Source organism: Orycteropus afer, unplaced genomic scaffold (genome assembly GCF_000298275.1).
Source record: "Orycteropus afer afer isolate SDZICR_OR568_19922 unplaced genomic scaffold, OryAfe1.0 scaffold00204, whole genome shotgun sequence".
In the NCBI taxonomy this organism is placed as follows: domain Eukaryota; kingdom Metazoa; phylum Chordata; class Mammalia; order Tubulidentata; family Orycteropodidae; genus Orycteropus; species Orycteropus afer.
In genome coordinates, this window is record NW_006921791.1 from 1,895,958 (window position 1) to 1,906,447 (window position 10,490).

The 10,490-nt window shown below is 35.7% G+C and overlaps 1 protein-coding gene across 1 annotated transcript in view; it reads left to right on the forward strand.

Annotated features, from left to right (window-relative positions):
* The window catches only part of TPO (thyroid peroxidase), a 216,482-nt gene that overhangs the window by 77,521 nt on the left and 128,471 nt on the right, over nt 1–10,490 (forward strand). Inside the window, exons 5-6 of the mRNA XM_007948120.1 lie at nt 4,237–4,366; nt 6,815–7,021. Coding sequence (XP_007946311.1) covers nt 4,237–4,366; nt 6,815–7,021 — 337 coding nt within the window. The remainder of the gene's footprint in view (nt 1–4,236; nt 4,367–6,814; nt 7,022–10,490) is intronic.

Below are 10,490 nucleotides of genomic sequence, written 5' to 3' on the forward strand. Positions count from 1 at the left end.
GGCCTTCAATGAGATGGATTGATACAGTGGCTGCGATGATGGGATCAAGTATAGCAGGGATTGTGGGGCTAGTGCGGGATTGGGCAGTGTTTCGTTCTGCTGTGCATGGGGTCGCTATGACTCGGAAATGACTCGATGGCACTTAACAACAACAACAACAATATCTTCTTGTTCAATTGATCCTTTAATCATCATCAAATGTCCTTCCTTATGGTTGTTTTTGTTTTAAAGTCAATTTGATCAGAAATTAATGTTGCCACTCCTGGTCTTTTATGGTTTCCATTTGCTTGATATAACTTTTTCCAACCTTTGGTTTTTCGTCTATTTTTGTCTTTGTCTCTAAGGTGTGTCTCTTGTAGACAGCATATTGATGGGTTATATTTTCTTATCCAGTCTGCAATTCTCTGTCTCTTGAGTGGTGCATTTAATCTATCAACATTCAGTGTAATTATCGACAAGTATGAATTGGTTGCTGTCATTTTGTTATGTGTTTTTTTGTGATGTTCCTGGTTTCTTTGTTCCATATAATTTTCTGTTCTGAGCTCATTATATTTATTAATCATGTCATCATTTTCTTAGTTGCTGTTGTTTTAGTATTTGTTAAATATTTGTGCTTGTCCTCTGTTTTATTGTGATATGAAGGTTTATCATTTTCTTTGAGGTTACTTTTGATTTATAACTTTTTCCCCAAGTTTAGAACAGTCCATTCTATCTTGTAACTCTCTTGACTTCCTCACCTTTTAGAAGTTATGTAACTACACTATTATTTCCCTCTTTTTGAAGGTAGTATTTCTCATTTGCCAATTGATGTCTCTGGTTCCCTGTTTATAATCTTGTAAGCTTACTTTACTTTAGGTACTTCCATAGCTGTGTTGGTTTCTGCGTTATGTTATCTTGTGTATTAATGGTCAGTTATTTCGTATTGTTGGTATTGGTTCTCTGTCCAATTGTTTGATATTATTAGCATCTCTTGTAAGGTTGGTCTGGTTTTAACAAATTCTCTTAATTTCTGCTTATCTGGAAATCTCCTAATTTCATGATCATATTTGAGGAACAATTTTTCTGGATACATAATTCTTGGCTGAATATTTTTCTCTTTCGGAGTTTTATATATACCATCCAATTGCCTTCTTGCCTGCATGGTTTCTGCTGCAAAATCAGAGCTTAGTCTTATTGGTTGCCCTTTGTAGGTAACTTTTTGTTTTTCCTATGCTGCTTTCAGGATTCTTTCTTTCTTTCTGTTCTGAGTTTGATGATGATATGTCTTGGTGATTTTCTTTTAGGGTCTATCTTTTTGGTGTTTATTAGACTTCCTGAATGGATATATTCTCATCTTTCATCATGTCAGAGAAGTTCTCTTCCAACAAATCTGGGACAATTTTCTCAGTGGTTTTGTTTTTCTCTTCCTGTTCTGGTATTCCAGTGACATGCAAGATATTCCTTTTGATGGTATCACACATGAATTTTAGGCTTTCTTCATTTTGTTTTGATCTTTTTATTCTGATTGATTCCTTTCCAAAGAAGTATTCAAATTTTTGTCTTCAATCTTATTAATTGTGCCTTCCATTGATTCGAGTCTACTCCTCTGCCTTTTCAATGTGTTATCTATTTCTGAAAACTTAATATTGATCTTCTGGATTTCCATCTGTAGGTTTTGCATCATTTCTAATTTTTCTTTTTTTTTTTTTTTTTTTGTCATTTTGTTCTTGTATTTTCTTCTGAAAATGTTCTAGGGTTTTGTCTGTGTTTTCCTTAATTTTGTTAGTTTTCCTTGATCTGTCTTTCAATCCGCTGAAGGTACCTCAGCATAATTCTAGGAGCTTTGGTAGTGTAGTGGTAAAGCACTTAACTGCTAACCAGAAGGGTAGTGGTTCAAACCCACCAGCCACTCCTCGGAAGGAAGGTTGCACATTCTACTTCCATAATGATACTGCCTTGGAAACCCAAGTAGGGGTCTCTATGAGTCAGATATGACTTGACAACACATAACAACAACAATAAGTATAATTCTTTTGAATTCCTTATCAGGGAGATCCAATGCTACTTTGTCATCAGGGATGTGTTCTGGATCTGTATCCTGCTCCCTTTTTCTACCACTTCATCTTTCTTCTTTGTATGGACTGTGATGGTCTATTTTCTCCAAGACATTGTGACTTTGTTGTATTTATATTTAATTGGTGATTGTATGCTAGAGTGTTTCACTCAAGTTTCTCGTATTTTTTTTTAATATATCTCAGTAAGCAGTGTACTGAGTTCCTCTGTTCACTATTGGCAGCACTTATGCAATCACCACCTGTGTTCTGGTGATTGTGATAGAGAGTAAGAGTGGCTGCACAGATCTCTGTTACCTGTTTGTGAAAAGCAGGGTGAATCTGGCTCTTCTTGGTGGTCATTTATCATTGGCCAGCTGGTGTAGAAGGAACTGGTGGTTCTCAGTAAATGGAGCTGCTGGAGATGCAAGTGTGTTTGCATCATATGGATACAGTTGCTGTCTCCCACTCAGTTAGACAAAAACAACTATGGAAAACCAGCAAAAAATCAAAAGCAAGCAGATTAAAAATACCCTGCATAAACACACAGGAACAATCACCAAAAAGAGTAGGGGAAAAAAAAGAGGAAAGACAATAAATGAGAGAAAATATTTAAAGAAATACTTTAAAAAGCCAAAAAAGGTATGAATAGAAAAGGCGGGGGGCAGGGGGAATGCAATATCTGGTTAGGAGACAATAAGAGAAAAGAGGTAGAGTAAGAGAATAATGAAGAATAAAATGAGAAAAATGCAGAAAGAAAAATAATAAATCAGAAGAGCCATGAGAAAGAAAAAAATAGACACCAGGAATAGGGAAGAAATAAAAAGCTGAAAAATAGAATGTGGGAAGGGAATAAGAAAGAATTAAAAAAAAAATGAAAAAAAAATAAAATAGATTTAAACAGACAAAAAAAAAAAATCTGGACAGAGCAGGGCAGGACACTCAGGCTCTATCATAGAACACAAACTAGGATGGAATTCCTGCCAGCCCACAAGGTAGGTGGGAGTGAAGGATGGCCACACCTCCATTCACCAAAAGGGTGTGAGATATAAGAATAATATCACACCTTTCCGTTGTTGTTGTTGTTATATGCCATCGAGTCAGATCCAACTCATAGCGACCCCTGCTTGGGTTTCCAAGGCAGTATCACTACGGAAGTAGATTGCCCCATCTTCCTTTCGAGGTGTGGCTGGTGGGTTTGAACCACCAGCCTTCTGGTTAGCAGTCAAGTGCCTTAGGCACTATGCTACCAGAGCTTCCAAAGTCCTACCAAGACCCATCAAATGACTATCACTTATACCTTTCCCTCATTTACTTAGAGGCACCTTATAATAAGAAATAGTTGGTAGAAGAAAAATATTACTAAATACATATTTTCTATACCAAGCATTTTAAATATATTTTTGTTAAATTTATTTTGACAGATAGAATGCAACTTCAAATTATTCTATTTATAGGAAACACTGCCATTTAATATAATTGGCAGGGTCCATCCTCATTCTCAAATCAATCAATCAAATATGATTTACTTTCTCTTGGAAAAAGTCTGAATTCATTTTAAATCCAAATAAACATATTAATAAATGTTCCCTTGACAGCCATCTCACTTCTGAATTTAAAATATTTCAGCAAGCTCCCAAATACCCTGTTTCTAACAGACACTTTATTCTTAACATAAAATATATATGATGGGGAAAGATATGAAGCCCTAAGGTGGATTTATGATGCCTTGATTAAAAGATGCTTAGATTCCACAATATTTCAAATAATCTCTTTGTAGCCCCAGAAATTGTTATCCTCCATGACAGTGCACCACTGTACATTCTATTAGGGTGAGAGATATGCCTTTCAAAAAAAAAAGAGTGAAGTAGAAGAATGGCTATTGGACAAGGAAAGTGGTCAGGAGAATTCAATTGGGAAAGTAAATTATCAAGCTTAGGAAAGAGTGTATGTGGAATCTGAGACTCTGGAAATTAATCCCTTGAAAATATCCACACCATATGCTCCTAAGAAAGTCTTTCACCACCACCAGGCATGTGTACTCCAGCTGAAGACTTTTTTTTTTTTTTTTTAAAGCAAAGGCATCAGAGAAGCCATGCTCATTTATTTTCCTTGAGAATAATGTGCAACCCTGTGTTAAGTTTAGGACTTGCTCCTTCTTTTCTTCTTCCTCATCTCAAACTTTGCACACGTTTGTTTCTCACAGAGATCATCCTAGGTGGGGAGCTGCCAACACAGCCTTAGCAAGATGGCTTCCTCCAGTCTATGAAGATGGAATCAGTCAGCCCAAAGGCTGGAATCATAACTTCTTATACAATGGGTTCCCACTGCCTCTGGTTTGTACATGAGGATGCTACTTAAGTTACATTGAAATTACTTTTCCATAATGCTAACAAACCTCCCATAATTCTTGAAGAAAGTAACATTTTACTAAGATTTTGCTCAATGTGCCAAACACTGGACCAAATGCTTTATATAATTTCCTTTGATCCTCACAACATTGCTACAAGGTAGGTAACCACTCTCTCTAATTACAGCTTAGCAACTGAAGCTCCTGAAAATTAAAGTCACTCAACTAATGAGTGTAACAGTGTACATTTAAATTAAGATTCATCAAACTCTAATTTCTCTGCTCTCTTCAATTACTTCAGTGTTTTATTTATTTAGTTTTTTAATTCTTTATTCATTAGGTAGAGCACTAGGTACATTCAAAGGTATTGATCAGTTAATTAATTCACTCATTTATGAAAAGATGATGATTATGCCTTTATTTCCAGAGAAGAATTTGTTTACTAAACAGATTCATACATAACCGGGTCAATTTGGTTAAACATTTTGCCTCCAATTGACTTACATATTTCAATAAATAAACTAGTTATGGCATATTATGCAGTTCCATGTTTTTCCTTAGAATATTTTCAATAACAGATTTTTTTAAAAGAATTATAATAGTTGACGTTCTGTTTAGCCCAAAAGAAGGTCAGTATTAGAAATTAAGATCTGTTCAGATCAACTGTGAAATGATACACTATCACAAAATTCTCTTGCATATAAAATTTTAATTTAATTTTTCTAGATGACTATTTAGTAAGAATGCCAATGATCATGAAGATGGCAAAGAAGCAAGTAACACGTAATTTTATTCTGTTAGTAATCGTACTCTTAGAAATGTTTTTTGCTGTTAGACTCAATAGTAACTAATAACAATATTTAGAGAGAGGATAGAGTGTTCTCAGAAGCTAGAAAGAACAAGTGGAGAGGGTTGAATGATGTGAGACACTGAGAAAGTTCATTGCTCTCAGAAGCAAAGGACCAAGTACATATGTTTCTTGTTCCACATTTAACTTTCTGCAAATCACTTAACCTCCTTAGCCTCATTTGGGTTATCTATATAATGGGGTAATAATATCTTACCTGTTTTGTGCTAGACACTGGGTCAGTTGGCTGAGGTGTTTTTAACTCTTAGTATTATGAGATTAAGATTAATGAACCCATATCTGTTCAGAATTATATAATTATTTAGAAAAATCAGAATTTAAGAAATCTTTGAAGGTAGACTGTATTAGTTTCCTATTGCCACTGTAACAAATTATCACACACTTAGGGGCTTAAAACAACACAAATATATTAAATTACAGTTCTGTAGGTCAGAAGTTTGATCTGGGTCTCTCTAGCATAAATTTAAGGGATCAGCAAATCTGTATTGCCTTCTGTGAGCTCTCAGGGAGGAAACTCTATGTCCTTGCCTTTTCCACTTGCCACACTCCTTGGCTCCTGGCCTCTCCCATCCTTAAAGCCAGTAACCTTTCATCTTTCTTTGTCTTTCTTCTACAGTCACATCTCACTCTAACCACAGCCAGGAAAGTTTTTCAGATATTAAAGACCCAGGTGGAACCCTGGATAGTCCAGGGTGATTTCCCCACCCCAGCATCCTTAACTTAATCACATATGTAAAGTCCTTTTTTCTATGTGGGGTAGTATATTTCTAGGTTCCAAGGATTCAAGGGTAGACATATTAAGTGGAGTCGGGGAATTATTCCACTGACCACAATCCACTATCTAGTCCTCAAAAATTTACATATGTCCCACATCCAAACTGCATTCACCCCATCTCAAGGTCTCCAACAGTATCAATCCATTACATCATTAACTTGAAGTCCAAAATTTCATGTAAATCTCATCAACTCAAAATTCCCTAAGAGTAGAAGCAAGCTATCTGTATCCAAAACACAATGGTTGGGCAGATGTAGGATAATAGGTTAAAGCTATCAACATCCTATACCAAAAAAGGTTAAAAATTGAAAAATGGGAAAAAAAAAGTGGAAGGGAAAAAGAAGTTAGTGGTCCCTATCAATTTCAAAATCAATCTGTGCAAACTCCATTAGGTTTCAAGGCCAAGAGACAATCCCCCTTTGCTCAAGCCTTATGGCTCTAAGGCATGCACTCTATCATAATCTATCATATTACTATTAAACTACTTTATTTTATCCTACACTTGAAAAATCAGCCTTTTCACATACATTTACAGAAGAGCAAATTAAGGCTTACAGAAGTTAAATTCTAAAATTACAGTGAAATGGCATGACAGTGATTCAAACCCAGGTGTGTCTATCTTCAAGGCTCACTCTCTTTCCACTGTAATCACAAGGAATGGATCTTCTATGAGTTTGTCAAGATTTCTGTGAACAAGAATACCACCACGAAATTTATTATCCCAAATTGTTATTTTTCTGCTGAAAATATGGCTTTCCAATATCGTGATAAACTGATTTTCTCTTACCCAGGTTCGGGAAGTGACAAGACAAGTTATTCAAGTTTCAAATGAGGCTGTTACAGAAGATGACCAATATTCTGATCTTCTTATGGTGTGGGGACAATATATTGATCATGACATTGCATTCACACCTCAAAGTACCAGTAAAGCTGCATTTTGGGGAGGAATTGATTGCCAGCTGACATGTGAAAACCAAAACCCATGTTTTCCCATACAGGTAGAAATTTTTTAACTCTTTTTTTCATATTTTTATTATAAAGTGATTGAATACCATTGTAAAAATTCAAACCACAAAGAAAATTATAAAATGAAAAATCAATATCTCCTTCTATTGCTCCTTTTGTGGGGAGTTTATGAAATTCTTATGCATCCCCACAGAAACAATCTATGAATTTATGTATATGTAATAAATGCATATGTGTTTGAATATGCTGTTTTTCTACAGCTGTTGTATCATATAGTATATATATCACTCTGGGCCTTATATATGTCATTTAATAATAGTTAATATATTTCTCAACATATAATTAGATGGACAGATATTTGACTGTTTTATGATGTCATAATATTTTGTTGTGTGGAACAAGTTATATTCTGTTGCTACTTACTTAACCAATTCCTTGATTCGTAAACATTCCAATGTTTTTAGCTTTGTTGTGTTATACTGTCACAAACAATGAGGCAAAATATATATTTAGACATAAATATCTGTGCACATGGGTATACCTAAAGGAGACATTGCTAGGAATAAAATTGCCATGTCAGAAAGTATGAGCATTTAATTTTGATAGATATTGAAAAATAGGTCTCCATTGAGACTCTAATTTCCACTCTTACCAGCAACAAATGAAGCAATACAGGTAGAAATTTTAATTACTTCTCCTTAGAAACAGCTTTCAACTTGGTAACGGAATTTTTCTACCTAAAAAGCAAAGATTGTTTGGGGTTCATGTACTCACTAATATTCATTCAATAAACCTTCACTTATTTTGTAACAAGCTATTCTGTGCTAAGGACACAAAAAATGAAAGACACAGGCTCAACTCTGGAAGACCTTCTCCTAGTAAATGAACCAGAAAAGTGAACTAACAATTACAATGCTTGAGAGTAATATCTGTATAGGAGGCCACAACTGGCAAGACAGCCATACAAAATATACCAAAAAGAGGAATTGTGAGGAAGCAGGAAAAATAGTACTGTAAAGCCTACAACAAACCATAGTAAATTGAGTTGCAACCATCTACAGTCATGTGCAAACCATCTTTTTATCAAGCATCCTTAGAGTTGTCCCAGCTGAATACGCCTCCAGCCCTGATGTTCATTCTCAGTCACCCTCAGAGCCCAGAGGTCTTAGGAGCTCTGATGGCCTAGTGCCTAAGGCATTTGACTGCTAATCAGAAGGTTGGTGATTGAAAACCCCCAGCCACCCGTGGTAGGGAACCTGGGCAATCTCCTTCTGTGAAGATTTACCACCTTGGAAACCCAAACGGGGTCTCTTTGAGTTGGAATCAACTCAACGGCAGTGAGTTTGGGTTTTGGTTTGGTGCCGTCCTCACAATCGTTGCTCTGCTTGAGCATTGTGTCAGTGCATCTCATTGAGGGCCTTCCTCTTTTTCTCTGGCTCTTCACTTTACCAAGCATGTTATGCATCTCCAGGGAATGATCCCTTCTGACCACATGACCAAAGAAGGTGAGATGAAATCTGACCATTCTCACTAAGGTGTTCTGGCTGCACTTCTTCCCAGGATATATTTGTTCATTCTTCTGGCAGCCCATGGTATTTTCAATATTCTTAGCCAACACCACAATTCAAAGGCATCAATTCTTTGATCTTTCTGACTCACTGTCCAGCTTTCACCTGCATATGAGGTGATTTAAAATACCATGGCTTGGGTTAGGCACACCTTGGTCTTTGAAGTGACATCTTTGCTCTTCATCACTTTAAAGAGTTCTTTCACAGCAGATTTTCACAGTGCAATATGACCTCTGATTTCATGACTGCTGCTTCCATGGGGCTGATTGTGGATCCAAGTAAAATTAAATCATTGACAACTTCAATATTTTCTTGATTTTTGTTACTTATTGATCCAGTTGTGAGGATTTTTGTTTTCTTTATGTTGAGGTGTAATTCATGTTGAAGACTGTAGTCTTTGATCTTCACAAGTAAGTGCTTCAAGTCCTCTTCACTTTCATCAAGGAAACTTGTGTCATCTGCATATCACAGGTTCTTAATGAGTCTTTGTCCAATCCTGATTCCACATTCTTCTTTGTATAGTCCAGTTTCTGGGATTATTTGCTTAGCATACAGTTTGAATAAATGTGATGAAAGAATATAACCTTGACACATGCTATTCCTGATTTTAAATCATGCACTACTCCCTTGTATTATTTGAACAACAGCCTCTTGGACTATGTATGGGTTCTTCATGAGCAAAATTAAGTGTTCAGGAATTCTCATTCCTCATTATGTTATCCACAATTTGTTTTGATCCACATAGTTGCCTTTACAATAAACAATAAAACATAAATAGACATCTTTCTGGTGCTCTTTTAGCTAAGATCTTTCTGATCAGCAGTGATATATTTTGTTCCTCCTCCTCCTCTTCTGAATCTAGTTTGCATTTCTAGAAGTTTCCTGTCAATATACTGCTGCAAGCATTTTTTAATTATCTTCACCAAAATTTTACTGTGTGTGCTATCAATGATACTGTTCCATATTTTCCACCTTCTTTTGGATCACTTTTCTTTGGATTAAGCACAAATATGGATCTCTTCCAGTCAGTTGGCCAGGTAGCTGTCTTCCAAATTTCCTTGAATAGATAAGAAAGTGCTTCCAGAGCTGCTTCCATTTGTTGAAACATCTCAATGGGTATTCCATCAATTCCTGAAGCATTGTTTTTTGCCAGTTTGTTCAGTGCAGCTTGGACTTCTTCCTTCAATACAATTGGTTATTGATCATATGCTACCCCATTAAATGACTGTACAGTGACCAATTCTTTTTGGTATAGTGACTCTATACCATCTTCAATACTTCCTGCATTGTTCAATATTTTGCCCATAGACTCCTTCAATATTATAACTTGAAGCTTGAAATTTTTCTTCAGTTCTTTCAGCTTGAGAAATGCCAAGCATATTTTTCACCACTGGTTTTCTAATTACAGATCTTTGCACATTTCATTATAATACTTCACTTTGTCTTCTTGAGCCACCCTTTGAAATATTCTGTTTATTCTGTTAAGCTTTTATTTCAACATCTCTTCCTTTCAATTTAGCTACTTTCTATTCAAGAGCAAGTTTCAGAGTCTCTTGTGATGTCCATTTTGGTCTTTTCTTCCTTTCCTGTCCTTTAAATGACCTTCTACAGATGTACTCGATTTGATTTCTGTGTGATCCATCTGGTGAAGTCCACCTGTATAGCGCCTTTTATGTTGTTGACAAAAGATACTTGCAATGAATAAGATGTTGTTCTTGCAAAATTCTATCACGTGATTACCAGCATTATTTCTATCACCAAGGCCATATTTTCCAACGACTGATGTTTTGCCTTTGTTTCCAACTTTTTCATTCCTATCACCAGCAATAAGCAGTACATTTTTTTTTCTTTTGTTTTTATTAGGATTTGGGTGAAGATTTACAGAGTAAATTCACTTTTCATACAGCAGTTCACATATACTTTGTCTCATGTC